This window comes from Harpia harpyja, chromosome Z, assembly GCF_026419915.1.
Source record: "Harpia harpyja isolate bHarHar1 chromosome Z, bHarHar1 primary haplotype, whole genome shotgun sequence".
NCBI classification, from domain to species: Eukaryota; Metazoa; Chordata; class Aves; order Accipitriformes; family Accipitridae; genus Harpia; species Harpia harpyja.
The window spans coordinates 14,047,291-14,066,248 of record NC_068969.1 but is presented as its reverse complement, the minus strand read 5'-3'; the positions used below and the strand labels follow the sequence as shown (position 1 = coordinate 14,066,248).

The 18,958-nt window shown below is 48.5% G+C and overlaps 1 protein-coding gene across 2 annotated transcripts in view; it reads right to left on the bottom strand.

The window, feature by feature from the left end:
- Positions 1-1,824: 1,824 nt before the first annotated feature.
- The window catches only part of PLXNB1 (plexin B1), a 68,458-nt gene continuing 51,324 nt past the window's right edge, over positions 1,825-18,958 (bottom strand). For both annotated transcript variants that reach the window (XM_052777727.1, XM_052777726.1), the window contains exons 21-38: positions 17,990-18,232; positions 16,448-16,624; positions 15,956-16,104; positions 15,486-15,586; positions 14,439-14,656; positions 14,069-14,247; positions 13,286-13,352; positions 12,681-12,827; positions 12,164-12,341; positions 11,172-11,275; positions 10,414-10,498; positions 9,518-9,684; positions 8,302-8,462; positions 7,909-8,056; positions 7,131-7,195; positions 6,965-7,040; positions 6,492-6,566; positions 1,825-5,938 (exon numbers count right to left, since the gene is read on the bottom strand). In XM_052777727.1, the coding sequence (XP_052633687.1) occupies positions 5,834-5,938; positions 6,492-6,566; positions 6,965-7,040; positions 7,131-7,195; positions 7,909-8,056; positions 8,302-8,462; positions 9,518-9,684; positions 10,414-10,498; positions 11,172-11,275; positions 12,164-12,341; positions 12,681-12,827; positions 13,286-13,352; positions 14,069-14,247; positions 14,439-14,656; positions 15,486-15,586; positions 15,956-16,104; positions 16,448-16,624; positions 17,990-18,232 (2,445 nt within the window). In that variant the 3' untranslated portion in view covers positions 1,825-5,833. The remainder of the gene's footprint in view (positions 5,939-6,491; positions 6,567-6,964; positions 7,041-7,130; positions 7,196-7,908; positions 8,057-8,301; positions 8,463-9,517; positions 9,685-10,413; positions 10,499-11,171; positions 11,276-12,163; positions 12,342-12,680; positions 12,828-13,285; positions 13,353-14,068; positions 14,248-14,438; positions 14,657-15,485; positions 15,587-15,955; positions 16,105-16,447; positions 16,625-17,989; positions 18,233-18,958) is intronic.

Below are 18,958 nucleotides of genomic sequence, written 5' to 3'. Positions count from 1 at the left end.
ACCGTGCAGCAGCTTGCAGGCAGGGCACGCTGCTCCGTTTGTCATCTGGCTCATTCTGGAGCTCCCCAAAGTGAGATACCAGCTGGTCCCGCTCTCCTTTTAGTCTGTGCTGCCCGGGAGGGGTGTCCTTGAGCAGACCAAAATCTTCTGCATCGCTAGATGGACGTGGTGAGGAGCGGGGCAGGGTATCAGATCACAGCACTGCTTCTGGAACAACCTTGGCTTTGGGATAGCAGGAGACCTAGGACAGCTGCGGTGGATTCACTTTACTGCTGGCCTCTCCCTGCCTGCCCCAGCTTCCCTGGCAGCAGGTCTGTCAGCCTGCTGCAGCTCCACAGTCTCCACAGCAACTATTTATAGAGGAAAATTCACAGCTCTGCCGAGATGGAAACAGAGAAATCCTTCCCCTCTGCTCCGCCGTCCCCAGACCCAGAAACGGTGGGGCTGCCTGGCACTTCCACTGCTCCCAGCAGCGTCTCGGCAGGACTCACGGCCCAGCCTCGCTGCGGTGGCACCACCGTCTCCTGCCCGGCACGGCCACCCCAGCCTGTGCCTGGCAGAGGGGACAGGCTCCCCAAGCCCCGCCGTGTGCCGCGCTGCCCGACCTGAGGCACCTCAGCCTCCCCCAGCAGCGCCCGCACGCCGCCGAACCCAGTCGCGGTGCTGGGGACCGCAGAGCCCACGCTTCCCCCGTGGAGAACAACCACGACGGCAAGCATCCTCCCCGCAGCCCTGCCCCACCGAGGCAGGACCCCAGCATCCCAGCACCCACCCGACACTGAGGAGCAAACGGCCACACACAGAGTGGGGAAAAAAAAAAAAAAAAAAATCACATTTTTTTTCCCTGCTGCCGCATGCTGCAGCCTTGCACCAGAGCGGGGCATGCCCTGGCCTCCCCCTCGCTGGGGCCCTGGTGGTGTAGAGCTCGGGTTTCCTCGCCCAGCCTGCAGAGACCAAGGCCCAGCCCCGAAGCAAAGGGTTAAGGCTGCCTAGCAGTAGCTCTGCTGCAGATCCCGGCTGCCAAACCGAGGTCGGGGCCTCCCGCGGCGTTTCTCCCCTCGCCTGTGCCCCTTCTCCTCTCACCTGCCTTCCCCGCACTAAAAATAACAAGGGAGGGGGCAGAGGCTGCACCAGGCTGGGTGCCGAGCCAGCGCAGGGCAAGCACCCGGGGGACAAGTGATTTGTAAAACCCCTAAAAGGCCAGCAAGAACACACACAGGGAGGGAAAGGAGGGACTAGAGCAGTGACATTACATAGATAAGAGGGGGGGAAGAAGCAGACTGTATCCGAAAGGAAGGGGGGGGCGGAGGGAAAGACAGGAGAGAGGGGCCGGGAGCCAGCTTTATGTCTGGGAAGAACCATGCCATTAGTTGAAGTTGTTTTGCTAATTTAGGAACACTGGTTCCTGCCTCACGCGATGAACATAAACTGTACCTTAAGCAACCCCCTTCCTCGCTTACCCACTGTGGAAAACCACGACCAGAGGGGGAAGGTGCCACATGCCCCCACTCCCAGCTACAGCCCGGCAAATGCAGCCAGAGGCTGAAAAGCATCTGCGAAGGGAGATGCCCCTATTCGCGCTCTGGAAACTGCAGAAGCACCACGATGTAGGAGCCATCAGTCAAAGGTGGCACAAGGTTATCTCAGGGAAACGCAGGCGGTTGCTCACGGACTGTGGAGGGAGCAGGAGGGAAAAGGCCCACGCTCCTGGCACTGCTCCCACGTCCTGGTGCTCAGGAGTACACAGTTTCCACTTCGGACGAAAAAGAGGCGAATGGATTCTGGGCAATTGCATCATCGTGCAACACAGGTATGACACGCAGGTTGTATATTAAAATTTATTGAATTATTGTGTAAGAATTCTCTTTATTAAAATCATTTGGACTCTAAACTGATTATTTACAGACAAAACCTCTTATATCACCAATAGATTCCTACATCTCAGAACAGTATCTACAAACAGTTATTACACTATGTAACAAAATTCAGATTTTTTTCAAGCTTTTTATATTAATTATTAATTCCAATTTGAGAAAGACAGTACCTCAGGTGCTCTGAGCAGAACTCAAGGTGTGGCAGGGCATAAATGCAGGTCAGGCCATACCATAACAGACAGAGAGACACCAAGTCACAAGGCAAGGAGAGGGCAGAGTCACCAGGACAAAGGACTGGGAGAAAGACTATTAGACCAAATGCACTGGGTGTTCTAGAAACCAAAAGAATCATCCCGACAAGAAAGGCACCAAAAAAGCAGCGTCTTGCTGCAACCGGGGCACACCCTGAAAAAGAAATGGCATTCCACCGAGGCAGCATCATCCGAGAACCCTCTATTTTCATTAAAAAAAAATAAAAATTAGCCATCATTTCTACAAAAGAAAAAAAAAAAGAAAAGAAAAAGCTTCCAGGTACAGTCTAAATTTGCCACCAGACAGATGAAAGCAAGCACTCTCACATCTACATCACATGAGTGCCAGCTGCTCTTAGTCGTGCCAACAGGAGACACATTCAAATACAGTAACAGATATTTATCTTAATACTGACCAGTTCTCGGCATTTCATCCAGACCACAGTGGAAGCAAGTTTCTTTCTCTGACCGCGGTACTAAATAAATCTTAATGCCTGCTGTTCAAGAACATCACCTTTCTAAGAATATGATTAAAGCAGCAACATCCCCTTGGTGCACTTATGTCTTGCAGAAGGGGAATGGTTGGCGTGGCAGGGCACTCTCAGCTGGTGCCCATAGAACTTGCTACCTGTAAGAAAACAGGAACAGCCAGAGAGGATTCTCCATCCTTGAGAAGGAAAGTCCATCTCCGGAGTGCCTGAAAAGCTGGTCATGGAATCAGGCAGGGACTGGAAGAAACTTGGAAGGATCATGAGAAATAAATAAATAAATCTTCCCCACAATAGGGAATTTCATAACAAACCCTGTTTTGTGCAAATTTAAATGCAACAGAACCCTGTCATAGTAACGGATTTTGCCACAGGAGAGGGGCACGGACGGAGAGAAGAGAGGCCATGGATGAACACCCAAGTTGATCCCAGCGAGGGGCCTTTAGTGCGTGTCCGCAGGGGAGGAGGATGCCGGTACCTAGAACACCAGGGACAGACGGATGGGAAGAGATGGGCGCTACCAGCTTTCCAGCCTCACTGCGCCTGCGCTGGGCAGTGCCTCCTGTCCAGCTATGCAAGGACAAGCTCAAGACATTAAATAAGTCAATCACCTACATTTAGCTCTATTAAGTCTTGATTATTGCTCTAATAAAAGCAGAATTTCACAGATACGCTCGGAGAAAGCCGATCATTTCCAACATCCAGGAGCACTACTGAGAAGCTAAGAGGATGTGGAGCCCACTCACCCTACAGCCTAAGTCAGCCACGTTGGCAGAGGCTGCGCTCTCAGCAGAAACACCTGGACTCCTGTCCCTACAGTTCCAGGAGAGCCACCAAGTCCTCCTCCCTTTGCCAGTGTGAGGTGGATGCAGAATTAAGCCCCAAGCCACCCTGTTCTGGGAAAGCGCAGAGATTATTCTGCAAGAACAGGAGCAGACATTAACAGTCTGCAGAGCTGTAAATCCAGCAGAGAGCCTGTGGCTCCTGGCAGACACTCAGCAAGCTGGAGAGGCCACAAACTACGCCTTGCTGTCTGGGGCAGAAAGTCCATCCGTCAACGCACAAGGGGACAAGGCTACTCTGCCACTATACCTGCATCTGCCTCAAACCGAGGAATCACCTAAGGGAATGGGCTTTACTAACATGCATTGTATCTGCTTTTTCCCATCTGCCAGTCCTTTCCTCCACTCAGCTTTTTTTGAGCTGGTTTAATCAGATTTGATCAAGACAGAGGTTTCAGAGATGCTAAGTTCCCACAAGTTTCATGGAAATGGGTGGTCAGGTAGGAGCGAGAGCCAAACTGGTGCCCGCCTGGGGAAAGAGAGGTGAACTCTGTTCCCCCTTTCCGCCTGGCAGCAGCCAGCCAGCTCGCCTGGTGCTCTGTACAGGACAGGAGCAGGAGGTGGCATAGGGATGTTGGCCATACTCTGGGCACACAGAGTACCCGGGAATACTGCTGAGAGAGGGTCACAGGAGAGAGCTGCCTTTTTAGGGCGAGAGGCCAGCATTAGCTTGTTGTTATATTGCTCAGAGAACAGATTTGCAACTGCGCAGCACTCACACAAAGCCACAGGGCTGATCTGATAGGCCTGGAATTACTGCTATATGCAATGTAAAGAGAGGTAGGGACATGATCCTGCCCTGTTTCAGCTCTGGTCCCTCCTGGCCCGCACAGTCACCATCTCGGGGAAGTGACAGAAGAGCCAGACCTGTCTACCTGCCCCAGGCACGCAGGACATCAGCATGGAATTAGCAGCAGGGGATAAGAAGAAGTAGGGCACCCTTATATATAGGAATTTGCTCCCAGAAGGGCAGAGTACTCTGTTCACACAGTGCGGGAACTGAGGAGGGAGCAGCGAGTAGCTGCCCAGTGACAGCTGGCAACAAACTGCACTTGTGCCTGCTCCAGCCTCTCCTTCCTCGCATGAATCATTCCCGTTTGCAGGACACCTGACCCTCCTTGGGAACAACGCAGTTGTGCTTCACGGCTTCCTCGAGTTCACAGCTCACCAAATAACCCTTCTATGTGCCACAACAGGAGAGTTTGGGAAGTGAAACTGAGTAAGGTGTAAGGCAAGCCTAACAGAAGAGCACACAGCTAAGCCTTGAACTGAGCTGCGGGGAAAAGCAAGCTGCTGTTACGACAACAGAGACATCTACGAGTTATCCCTGCAGACAAAGCAGTGGAGAAAACTTTGCTCCAGTGCTGACAGACGTTTGTCAGTAGAAGTGCACAGAGATACTTCTCCAAGAAAAGCTTTGTCTCAAAGCCACAAAATTAAACATTCTCCTTTAGCATTTAAATACATTAACTTTCTGAGGGTATTTACAAGTCCAGTTCAGAGCAGCAGAACAGCTAGACACCAGAGGAAGGGGAAGTGGCACAAGGCATTTGTTGTGCTTTTCCAAAGAGCAGGGCAACCGCTGACCACAAGGAACCAGGAAGACTGATCCCAAGCTGGGTCAGTGGAGACTGAGGCGAGCCAGGCAGCGACTCTCACATGCTGAATTTGTCCTGAGGGAAAGGGTGGGGAGTGCTGTCCATTTACGGTAGGCCCCTGGGGAAGCATGCATGCTGGTGAGCACATTACATCCAAGCAGGTGTCACGCATGAGCTGTCAGAGACCGGAACACTGGGGAGCAAGAGACCTTTGCCATCACACACTCTCCTTTCTACATCCAACACCCAGAACCAGTAGGGACATTGCTGCAAGGAAGTTTCTCGGGTGAGATACTGCAGGAGTGCTCGCTAGCTGGGGACAGAGGTTGGCACAGCTGTCGGCCTGTGGAAAGCTTCCTGCATCCCTGCTGAAGTGAGCGCTGCAGCAGGGGAGTCTCCCAGCACTGGCAAGGGCGTCCGTACAAGGCTGAGGACTCCACAGACATGGTGGTCAGCGTTGTCACCTGGCTCTTCAATGTTGTTTGGAAACTTGGCACATTCACGTAACATCCGTAGGAACGAGTTGAGTAGTCCTCCTGACAGTCTGCCAGAGGAAAACCAAAGTTTTTGTTTTGTTTTGCTTTTAAAAAGAAAAAACTGTAAAAAAATATTCTCTGAGATGCAAGGACGCTTGTACTTCGTACTGCCTTGGCCATCCCTGTTCATGTCACCCACGGGTTCCTTGGAGAGTCTGGTTCCAATTGCAGCAGGACACCCTGCATATAGCTGGGACAAGCACTGTCCCCATTCAGCCAGGGGAGAACAGTCTGTCTATGCCTGTCACAAATCTGTGACTTTATTCTCCACAGCTGCTGCAATCTGTTGTAATCTATATCCGAGCTGCATCTTCTGTGCTGTTGGGTCTTCTTCCAAGGCAGTAATGATCTGCAACGAGACAGAGCTCACTGGCAGCCTTCTCCAGCACACAACACTGTCAACCAGCTCAACTCCGTGCACAGTGGAGAGCCCCAAGCTGGAATCTAGGGTGCTCAAGTCTAGAGTGGGTATGTAGTAATTCATCTCAAATTAACCACAAAATAAGTATTCTAGATTCGTACTAATAACTTATAAACTTCATAGTGCAAAAAGAATGCTAAACTTCTCATCTGAAAATGGTATCTTTAGTAAATGAATCTGAACCAACTGCATTTCATTTTTGAAGTAAATTATTTGGATACCAGAGTCAAAAAAAGAAAAAGAAAGGTACATGAAATCCCAACAGCCTCCAAGTTAGAGCTAAGTCCTTTTTTGTGATTTCCTCCCTCCCTGTTTAATAAGAATAAAGCAAACTTATGACATGGAAGTTACGCATGCCAATGAAACAATACACAGCATTGTAATAGTCTGGCTGCTCTTAGTTATTAATTTTTGGAGGTTTTTTTGGTTGGATGGTAAAAGGAGAAGGACATGTTTATACCTGCTGGAAACACACACTCACCTGGTCATAGTACTTATTGATGTATTTGTACAATTCATGTAGAGCCACCAGGGAATTGAGGTCACCTGAGTAATTCTGAATAAGAGAGGAAGTTAGACAAAACCGTGAGACACCTAACAATTGTTCTGCTAAATTCTGCACCCTCACAACTCATTAGGAAATATGCCTGTTGCACAAAGCAACAGGAAAGGGAATTCACCAGTAGTTCCTAGCAAAGGAAAAAAAAAAAAAAAAAAAAAAAAATCACATGTACTCCTTGCCCTGAATCCTTGACTACACTTTTCTCTTCAGCACTAGCTGGGCAGACCCTTGCCCTCCCAGTGGTGCCACAAAGGCAGAGCAGCCACTGGGAACAGTCAGTATGACTGAGCAGAACTGCACACTCAGCTGGAATAGCTCATCTTTGCATTACTAGCTTTCTCTTAGATGCACAGGTGAGGGGCCAGGGTGACTTCCGTAACAATTTTATTTACCCGTGATAGCTCAGCCAGGGCAGAGTTCATCTCCTGGTCACTGGCAGAGATGGTCTGACGAATGTCCGCATAATACCTACACAGTGGTATACAGGCAATTAGTGTATTGTTCCTCCTAGTCTCCCTCTTACTGCTTAAACTACAACTCTTCACATTCATTGCTTACCTTTCCACCATCTGCTTGTAGCGAGGAATGTCCCGGGCATAGAGCAGCTTATTGATCGGAGAGTCCTTGAACATCCAAAACCAGAATTGATTACAAAAAGCTCCTTCATCATGCTGTGGACTAACCTTAGCAAGTAACACCATCACCGCTATTTTCTGTCATTCATTCAGAATCAGGAATTTTTGTCCTCTGCCTGGAGAGGCACTTCAAATACCAGGCTCCCTTCTAGTAATGCAGTCTGAGGAACAATGAGATGTGTTGGTGAAGGGACCTCTGGGATCCCGAGTCCAGCCTTCCACTTGGATCTGGGTGATCACCAGTGTGAGATCACATTGGCTATGGATTTGCATAGCTGATTTCTGAAATCCTCCAGAGATCCACCCATCCCATCTCTGGTGACCTGTGCAGGACTGTTCCACCCTCAGCACAGGGTGAGTAGTGGTGGTAAAGAGTTTTTCTAATGGCCAACCTGAATCTCCCAAGATGCATCCTGTGACTTACACTGTCTGCCACAGCCAGCTAGAGTTTAGCTCTGTCCCGCAGGTAGCTATAAGCTGTGAATAAAGAGCACCCCTCAACAAATTCTTCCATATTCTAAACAAAATCAGCTCCTCCCTCCTCTCTTCCCAGGAGTTCCCATCACTCTCCAGTGGCGCATGGGAGCAAGGATGGGCCTGGCCTGCTGTCCCAGTGGCGCTACATAAACATTATTGCCTTCCTGGGGCAGCACTGCTCAACTATCTGTGCCAACCATGCTCCCTTCTCCCTCTGTACTTACCCGCCCTAACTTATGGTCAGCTATTGTACAGGAGTCCATGAAGGTCTGCGCAATGACCAGGAGCACGGCATCTATGTTATCTGACGTCTGCACATCAAAAACAAACTGGGGATTCTTGATGATGTTGATCCAGAACCGCAAGGGCAGGCTGCAGAGAAGACAGAAGCACAACAGGGTATCAGCAAAGGTAGGAGCTAGTCATGAAAGGTGTTCTGCACATTACTGCATCTTCCAGCTCTGCCCTCCCAGCAAAAACAGCTTTTCACACCATGCTTTTCTGCCTTGCACTCCATTTTGCTCCTCCTCAGTAGGCAAAGGTGGCTGTCACTTTGCAAGTGACCAGCTCTAGACAGCTTAGCAGTGCCTCCTCCAGGGCCCACAGGAACACCATACCTGTTTGTCTTCCAGATATGGATGGTCTCAGGGTCTGCGATCCCATAGTGTATTGCCTGCTCATCCAACAGGTCAAAGAAGTATTTGACTGCCAGTGGGACAGGGCGGTTGGTACTGAGGATCACCTGGAACAGGTCATCCACAAACTTCTGCAGAGTGCCCTGTGGAGAACCGAGCAGGACAGTCAGCACAGGCAGAGGAGAGTGGAGAGCCCAGGCCTCAGGGAGATGAGAGGTTACCCTCTTCTGCTCAGCAAACTCTCCTCAGCAGTCCAAAGCTACCTCCCCTCCACTGCAGGGAGCAGCAAAGGAGAAAGGAGGCCCCAGCAGTTTCTGGAACAGAGGCCAGGGAGAAGCTCATGAACAAAGCAAAACACAGAGGGGAGTCAGATGTACTCAGAGCCACTGCAGGTAAAGGGGATTGCTACTGGAGAGAGAGCTTGCAGCACGATGGAATGGCACTGAACCGTAGAGACTGCCTAGTGGAGGGGGACTGCTGGCTGCCAGCAGCTATATTCAGCCAGACTGGAACAAGGAGAAGGGGTTTGCTCGGCAGCAAGAGGAAGTTCAGAAAATGTGGGAAGAACACAGGCACTGCCTGGCAAAGTGCCTGGGCTGTCCCTTGAGGAACGGTACTACTGCAAGCAGGGCATTGCTGGGGAACCTGGATGCCAAAAGCTGATCCTTTCTTAACAGAGCAGAGGGACAAGTTCCTGGGTCAATTTTTTAACAATGACACTGGAATAAAGTAAAAAGGAGAATGTGAGCAGGCACTATGCCTGATTTATGACTGCAGCTGAATCTGTACGTGGCTGGTGTGTACTATTAGCATCATCTTGCTGCAGCAGGTAACTTGCAGCAGATACGTCAGTCCTATCTTCTCGGCCCTGGGTGAGGTGGAAGGTGAGCAGACACGGCAGCCCAGCAGATGCTGCTGCCAAAGAAACTCTGCTGCAAAGCACAGGGTACCTGCTTTTTTCTGTGGTCACACAAAGACAGACATGGGGTGGACACAGGAATAAAACCAATTCTCACTCTCCTAGAGGCTCTGCAAAACTTAACCCATTAGTAGAAGTTTGACACTGCAGTGGTGGGATCAGAGGAGAAGCAACCAGCACATGCATCAACCCAGGCAAAGGGGATCTTCATACACAACCCTGCAATCTGCTGGGGGATATGAAGGAAGGCAAGACAACAAAGTCTGTGCTGCTTCTCACCTTCATTGAGAGTAGACGTGTCAGATAGATTTCTGGGATTGCCTTGGCTCGCTCCCGATCTCTCAAGCTCCCACGCCGATGTTTGGGAAGCTCTGGCTCTTCTGTTGGTTTTACCAGGTGCCAAAGTTTGATGCCACCTTCATCTGCATCCTCCAGCATTGGTGTTTCTAAAACAAGCAATTGTTTACAGATGAGTGTCAGCTCTCTCACAGTACAGCTTGGCCAGGTGACCCCCAAGGAAGCAAGATTTCAAGTATGATAGAAACACAAATAGGAAAGAACCTCTGGAGGCCTCTATCCAGCCTTCTGCGCAGAGTACAACTCTTTCCAGCACTACAGCAGGTTGCCTTTGTCCACCCAAACCCTTCAAGGTCTTGGAAACTTCCCCAGAGAGAGATCCCCCACTACCCCAGTGGTCTGTTCCAGGGCTGCACCACCCTTCTGCTGAAGAAGGTTTTTTTCCACATCCAGTTTGAACCTGTTAAGCTGCAGCCTGTGGCTATTGTCCCTCACACCACCAGAGTATCCATGGAGCTGTTCGCTCTGCCCAGCAGTAAGGTAACTGCCTGGCATTCCCATCACCACCCTCAGGCCATTCTCAGCACCTGAGGGTATTAAGATTATAAATTGCAGACTGCGCTCAGCCCCAGAGTCAGAACTAGAGAATTGTGCTTATCCTGCATTTTCATGCCCAGCCTGGCTTTTCCTCTGCTTTTACACTCTTCTGCATTTCATCTCACCTGCTCAAGCTTTCATTTTCCTGACAATCCTATGAGGGTCCAAATCACATATCAGCCTTCTCTAGCAGCATAGAGCTGGGGCTATGGCAAGAGACTTGTCCCACTAACAGGCAAGTGCTATAAAATCATTTTATGAGAACATGATATCAGACTCACTCTCTCCTGGGATGTAATCCTGATTCTCTCTATGGATGTGCTTGGTCAGGCGTGGGACCAGTGCTACTGTTGCTCCATCAGGCACCTGCACACAAGCAAAAATCAACATTCAGAACAAACGGCACGTTTCTCATCAGCACAACAGGCAAGTGTTTGTAGACCAGAACAGACTATACCGTTACTAGAAATAGGGACAGAAACAGAGATTTTGGGGCACCATCACTCTCTTTCCTGATGGTGAGAGAATCTTGTTTGTACCAATTAAAAAACTAATGTGCAAAGTACAATGAAGATGGTAATACTCAGGGACCGAGGTCATTCGCAGCTAGAACATGTTGCAGCAAGGTATGACATATTGGTGCAAGATCTGACACATTGGTGCAAGGTAGTTAAAAAACCCCTCTTTCCATTCTTAGAAGCTACTTCACAGATCAGTGTGCCATCACCTACTAGCTGATTTGGACTGGAACATTAACAGATCCAGCAGCATCGCCCTCATTGCAACAACCACCAGGCATGAACTTGTGTGTCTCCTTCCAAGCTCTACACCTGCCCACATCTCAGGTACAGGTTAAGGAGGAGACTATGCTTGTTGAAGTCAGAGTACAGGCCCTGGCACTGACTTAATTTGAATATGCTGCTGCAAGAAAGCTCCAACTGTTTGACAGTGATCCGCCAGGAGCCAGAGCCACAGATAGAACATAACAGAGTGTAGAAGATGAGAGGAGAGACAAGGCAATGGTAGACTGATTTCTGACCTTGTAATGCTGAAGAGTGTTCAGGCGTTTCCAAGTTCCTTGAACAACAGATGTCACATCCTCATCAGACAGTATCAGATGACCTGCCAGCCCTGATCTCCACTCTACAGCCATTAAAACAGAGAAAATGAGAAGATAAACTGTTAATTTGAGGCATCTCTGAAGTCTGCTGTGCTTCAACCTGGTTGACCTCGTTACACACCCACTGATCCTCAACCTTTACCCATCCTATTTCACAGACAACATAACCTGAGCAAGTACCTGTAACAATGCTGAGTCCTGCAGTCACAGGACAGTCTCTGAGCACAGGGACAGGTGCACTCATGGCCTCCCGGGTTCCACTCATCAAGTTCCTACAAATTCTGTCAGATTGTGACTCTTCAAGCAGGTGATTCAAACCACAAATATGCACCCATAGTCCTTATTAGCTACTATTCCCCCAGTACCTGCTCATCTATAAATGTCACCACTACTCAGCAACGGCCAAAGAATGAAGAAGATGGAAAACTGAGCGGTTTCCCTCACAGTGCAAGTTCTACCTTTCATTAACCACTGCGGGCAAAAATCCTCTCTGACATACGTTACTGAGATGCTGCCATTGACTTCACTAGCAGGAAGAGCCAGCCTATGACTATACCATCTCTGCACTGCACTCAAATCATCCTCTCCTCCTACATGTTCTCCATGCTTTTTTTTTTTTTTTCTCCTGTGTCCCCTTGCCCAAGCCATTGCCATGGACCAAGTCTGGCAAAGAACACCATGAAGTGGAAGGGGCTGGACCCAACTGCTTCTTTCCCACCCCTGCCTCTTGCTATTAGCCTCTTCCCTGCATCATGCCTTGTTGGGTCCAGCCAGAGTACGTGATCCTTGGTCAGTGACTCTGCACACTCAGCAGAGAATGACAAACATCATGCATGCCAGGGTGCTGTGCACAGATAGCAAATGACCACTCTTCCACTTCCTCAGTTTTGGCACCAAGGAGGGCTGCTCACCAAGGTCCAGGGTGTCTGGGTCTGGTCGGTGACAGTATGGTGTCCCTTTATAGATCTGATCTAGGATTTTCTCCTTCACCTGTGTTATGGTGTCACAGTCTAGCACTTTTGCAGAAATCCCTTGAGAGTCCTCTGCCCCTCCTGCTGTAGCTCCTGCTTGTGTCAAAGCATTTAAGGTCTGGGGAAGAAAAGAAAAGGTCACAGCTACTCAGCTGATAAGATTACATCTGACACATTTACGCCTTTGATGGTTGGCATTAGGGCAAGTTAACAGCTAGTCCTTTCACTGGAAGAGTTTCAGAAAAGAAAACATCATAGATGTTAAACACCATGTTCTCAGTCTTGTTTCAAGAGCTGGAAGCCAGTTCAACAGCGTTGGGGAAGGGCTTCGATGTGCCAAACCTGGCTCCCAGGAGACAGTGGCAGGATGCTACACTTCTGCCTCAATAATGGGAGCAGACGCATTCAGCCCTGTCGCACCAGAGAGCCCAGAGGGAACAAAAGATTTGGTGCTTACCAGAGTCCGGTACTCCAGGTCCTCTCTCAAAAGGCGGTTGTCATTCAGGGTATATTTGGCTTTCCCTGTCACCCAGTCAACTGGCCCTTTGTCCACCTGGTGCTTGATTCCTCGAAACAACATGTAAAGGGGCTCCCCCACAGAATCCTGGCACAGAAAGGAAGGAGTTTCACCTGAGAGAAATTCAGCTTGCTCCTCCTGGCAGAACCCAATGACTTGGAAACACAGACACCCTAGCAGAGGAGGAGCAGGACTGAGGATACAGCAGGCAAAGACAGAGCCTCTACCGACAGCTCCTGCTTCACGCACAGGGAAAGCGCACGGGCCAACTACCAGGTGGATGCACAAGACCAAGGCATTGCTCTGCCTCCGCATTGCTAATCTGAGAGACTCTCCTTGCCACCCCCTCTCCAGGAAAGGAATTGGATCAGAATCTGTCCTCCCCATGCACAGACCAGCTTGTCTCAAGATAAAGGAGCTACACTGAGCCCTCCACGATCTGGTGAGACATCCTGGAAACAATGAGTAGTATTAATGCCGATTAATAGCTGTGGCTATCTCCCCTCTTTTGGCACCTCTACACCACAAAAGGACAAAGAGCTCACCCTCACAAACGCATAAAGGCAGATGGACATCCAGTTGGTTAACAGCTTCTCTACCACTGTTTCTGTCCTGAAAGAGAGCATGAGGTTGGTCACAGGAATACGGTGCAGAGCAGGGAAGGATTTGGACATAAAGATCACTCTCCTTGAGAAAAGAGCACACTAAATGGTGACAGGATCAAGGGAGAGGAAAAAAGGACTTTAGAGACCAGTAAGGTTAATGCTTTTGATACCACTTATTTGAGGCACTTTTCATCCTGAAGGAGGCACCAAATTACAGAAGTGGAGAGAAAAGCAAGCAGGGGACAGAGGAAAGCCTCTGGTAGGTCTCACCAAGGGAAATTTTTTCAGATCAGAAGGATGGACCAGACAGGAGGCTAATGAGGATCCAAACACAGGAGATATTTCAGTTTAGCTTCGAAACATGGCATGACTGTGAGCCCAGGGACCTCTAAACAGCAAAGTGAGATTAGCATCTGAACACAACGAGTGAGTTAATGTACAGCAGCTTCAAAAGAAGAGGAATTTGGGGTGGGCAACTTCAGCTTCCTACTCATTTCACACCTTTCCTGCTATATTCCCTGCCAATTGCTGACTGGAGAGAGGGCTATCATTGTTACTGCTTCCTCCCGTTTGATGCATGTTGTCTGGACACACGCTGGTCTTACAGCTGCAGCCTATGCCATGATATTATCCTACTCACAGGCATTTCAGAGCTTGCCAGCTGGACAGAAAGGCTCTGTCCCCTCAGGTAGATAGCAGTGGGGTCATGGCTGGCTCACTCACCTTCGCAGCATCAGCTTGGGGTTCTTGGCCACATACTGCTCCACAAGGTCATTCAGGAGTGTTTTGAGGATGTCGGTGAAGTACTCCAGCTTCCCATGCAGCGACACAGTAAGCAATGATGCCACATAGGCCCGATCTCTTGGAGAGAAGGTGCGCTGGATTTCCAGAGTGTGGATGAACTGGGGAGAGAGATAAGAGTGTGTGAACCTGCTGAAAACAAGGCAGTCACAGCTACTGGCTCTTAGAAGACGTGGTGCTGCAGGGAGCTATTCAGGAATGAACTTTAACAGACACTGCCCGCTTCCTGGCACCAGCTGCCAGGGACATGGCCCTGACCCCACAGCAGGCTGCAAGCAGAGAGGGACATTACCTTGGTGAGGAAGAGCTTGCTGTTGAGCAGGTTGGAGAGCTGGACCAAGCCCTGCTCCACAGTTTGCCGCCGGCACTCTGGGATGTCCAGGTCCCTTTGCAGTGGTGACTCACGGTGACCCGGGAAGAAAATGCGCTCTGCGTAGGACTTGTAGTCCAAGAAGGGGATTCCTGTGCCCACAAGGTCGCTTGTGAGGTCCATCATCTCAGTCATCAGGTCTGAGGGAAAGGAAATACCCGTGAGGTTGACTACACGATCCCACAACTGATGGTGCAGAGCATGGGGTGAGTGCAGGAACTCGGGGCCAGCAGGATGGGACTGAGGAAAAGGAAGGATGTTTCCTATCAGGAAGAGGCACGTTGGGGTCCCATTGCTAGAACATTTAAAACTAGACTAGGCACTGGGAGAAACTACATGAGGAAACTTCCAGCCTTGAGGAGGAACCAAAAGGTGAATTTGGTGATTATTCTCATTTATAGTCAAGGGCTGGCTTCCAGTTTTATAAAGAAGCAGCCACTGTTCAGCACAGATGTATCGTTACAGGCATTATCTACATTAGAGACAGAGTATTAGAGATCTCTTGCTCCTCGCTGGTTCCCACATTAGTTGGAGATTACAGTACGATTCACCTGCACAGTTTCAAGGCCCCAGGTCTCCCACACAAGGGCTCACTGCTCTAAGCAGCTGAAGTACAAGGTTTGCGGGCCCAGAATATGGGGTGTAATTCAGCTTGCCCTACACAAAGATTGGGCTAGCTGTCCTTAAGATCTCTCCAAGTGTGCTGTCTTGACCTTTAGCTCTTCATCTGTGTCTGGAGGATGAACTGGAGAATCAGAGGGGTCTGTATAATCACTGTGCTCTGAATTAAAGAGAAGAATTGAAAATGGAAGAATTTGGCTATATGTTTCAATGCGCTGGCACAGGATAAACTTATTGCCTGCTCTGAGCTACCCAAACAAGTATGTAGGAATGGAAAGAGAGGTAGAGCTGAAAGTGGTTCTTCCAGCTTCCCTGAAGCTGCGAGAACCTAGGAGCTCAGTGACTGACCTGTGAATTCCTTTTTGCATCTGTCCCGAACACTTGTTTCTAGATTTTCCAGCTGGATTTGAACTTTCTTGTAATCCCTCAGAGCCTGTTTGCTCTTCCTCCTGCAATAAGAAGCAGAATTGTTCCCAGTGGGCCCAGCCCAGGGATTGTCCTTGCCAACTGTTGTGTTGCTGTCGAAGTACAATTGGTGTTGAAGTGATTTCTACTGAATATCTTCTTTGCAGGATACCAAACAGTGTTCTGTAAACTAGATGTGTCTCTTGGAGCACCCATTAGGTGTGGGCTCTGAATGAGCCACAGTGCAGGCTGTGACCAGCAGATGCAACATGCCTCACACATCCAACAACACCTGGGGCTCAGAATTTGGCACAAAAAGAAAACTGGGACCTTGTTTAGGCCCAAGAGGTATATGCTTGGCCACATCCACTGAATAATGTTGTACAGGAACTTACGATGCTAGAGTTTCTTACCTGTATATGAAGACGATGACCAGAACAATCAGTGCCACAAAGGACGCACCAACACCCAAACCAATCTGTGCCTCCAGTGGGAAGGTGAGCTGGCTTTCTGTGTCATACTGTACCCGGCCCAGGAGGAAGTTCAGGTTTCCCATCTGTACCTGTAAGAAAGCATATGCCACGATGTAAACTCAGTGCAGCAATGAAATGCAAAGCCACAGGGCTTCTCCAGAATGGGTACGGGTGGCATACAGCTCTCTAGCAAAGCTGTCCCACAGCACACCTCCTGAATCCAGCTATACTGTTTCCTTTCAGGCAATGTTTGGCACATAAGAGTAGAGCTGAAAACAAAAGCAGCTCCTTGCCACCCCTGGTACCTCCCCTGATCCCCACCAGGGCTTCTGCCTTTCCTCCACTTCCCATCCCACTCCCTGCCTCCACCACTACTTCTTGCTCGTGCTTTAACAAATGACAGGATTTCTTGCAGTACTGCTGATTCCCTACCGTGAACTCCGGGAGCAAGTCTGTGCCCTCCCGCTTTGCGCGGTGCCGCGGAGCTGGCTGCTCAGAGGGAGGCTCACAGTAGAGGTGATTCCTTGTTAGCGTCTTCACCACACAGATTCCTTCCCCAATCATAGCCATAACTTCATCCTTGGAAATAGCCAGATCTAGATTCTCCCCCTGGAACAGGTGCGGAACAGCACATCCAATCAGGGAAAAAACAACTCTGCATTTCCATGGCTCCAGAGAAGATGGAGGAGACCAACACCATAGGATGAAAGCAGCCTTTTTTCTTCTCTGACTAGGCTCGTGTCTGAATTGGCTGCAGAAGTTCACTTTGTAAGCTAAAAAATTCACTTGCATACATTTTAGATTATACCTTTAGGACCTGTACCATGCTGCATAAGTACAGTAATAAATAGTCTGTCTTCTTAAGGCTCTTCAGCCACAGCACAACTAAGCTCAACTCTTCACTCTGTGTGTATATGCATATACACACACACAATGTGTATATATTTAAAAAGGTAGTCTCATGTCAGTTAACCTGAGCACTCAGGTGAGTCAATCAATGCCTTTTAAAGGTGTAACACGTTTATGCTGTTGTTCTTATCTGCTACACAAATCTGCTTTAATTTTGGGGGATTAAGTTTGGTGGGTTTTTGTTTTTTTTTTTAATAAAACCATGCTGACTGATGTTAATTACATTTTTATGCTTTAATGCTTCCTAAGCTGAATGCTGCAGCAGCATTTTCATGCTTTTGCCCAGAGCTCTGTCAGGGTATCCTTACAGGTTGGTAGATCAGCCTCCTCGCTCTTTGAAAGCTTGCATCTTGTTAGTTCTCCTTCAGTCTTCTCAAATTGCCCTACTTCTCCAAGATGCATTCAATACCAATGACAGCAGTCTAGTCATTTCTAGACTAGTACATCCTCACAGTTTTTACTCATGTGCAAAAAAGGAGCAAGTGGAGAAAGTACATCTCCAGCTGCAGCCATTAACTTAATGAGTACTGGACTAGAAAGTACCTTTCCATACAAAAGAAATACCTCAGATTTTTTTTTTCTCACATGTACAGAAAAAACATTAGCCACTCTGCCCTTTCATATCATCTTTAAAGAGTGATTCTCCTACCTCCACCAAGTAACAGGTCTTTCCTACTGCCAGGATTCTTTTACTCCTAAGTTACTTCTAGAGGAATCTTATGAAGTTATGAAAAAGCTGGCAGCTGAGAATAGGATGTGGGGCTTATTTAGTACTAATATCTCATATACAAATAGTTTATTAGGATTAAAAATAAAAAAAGCATGGAAGTTTCCCCAAGCCCTATGAAGCCCTTAATGGTTTATGGGCTCAAGAGGCTTTTTTGATGCACTCTCTTCCCTCTTCTTATGTACCATTTCTCATAGACCAAAGAAGATGTACTGTGACAGGTTGTAAGCCTGTCAAATGCTTTAAAACCTCGGATGCTGCACAGCACCAATTTAAAACACTCAGGTTAGAAACAACTTTGTACAAGGAACATTACTTCCAGATAGTTTTTATGTTACCTCCACAGAGATGACGCTTCCTGGCTTGTGACGATATGGTTTGGCAGGGTCTTCAGCATTCAATGGTTTTAGGATGGGGTTGACTTCATACGAGAAGGGCATGGGATGCAATGAGTTGAAATCAAAGCTCAGGTTATCCAGAATAAATTCCAGTTTGATATGGACACTCCGCAACAGCAGGTTAATGGCTGGAGTTTTGCACAGGATGAGGTAGGAGGAGTTAACAAGACATGGTTCTTCAAACTAAATGCAAAAGGCAAAAAAAGTGTCAGTAGTGAAACACTAATGCTTCTCCTGCAGCTTTGTAATACTTCCCAACCCTGAGCAATCTGGGGCCAGTCTGCATTCCTCTCATCTGGAGCAATGTGAGAGGAACTCTGCTTAATTGTAGAGAGAAAAATCCAAGACCTGAGGAATTCTCCATGTTCCTTTAAAGAAAGTTTTCATAGCACCAGTTTTGTTGCAAATACCTAGGTCTCAGCAGTGGGAATCAGCTCTGACATTCTCCCAGCAGCAAAATCTGGAGAGGCATCAGCTTTAGATCTCCCTGCTCTGACAGAACAGGACCAAAGACCTTCAATGCAAGGCTGATTTCCTAGCCTGAATGCTTCTCTGAAAGAAGTGTTCCTTCACCTGGTTGGATCTGTTTTATACACTTGGTGAAAATATTAGAGTCAAATTTTTTTTTTCCTCCCCTACAGCCACAATTGCCTTCCTAAGGACATGGGTAAAACCAGCTATTATTGATACATGTGCATCAGAAGCATATTCTCCCAGTTTACATACAGGAAGCTCTCCATCTTTAGCACTAATAATACAAATCCTTCTTGTACTTTGGCTGCCAAACACCCTCCACCTCTGCAAATTCTGCTGCATGCTCTTGACCTTGATGATCACATCAATACCTCTGTAGTGACCCATCTCAGGACACTGGCAGCAGGAGAGCAGAAAATGCTGGTGGAACTGGTA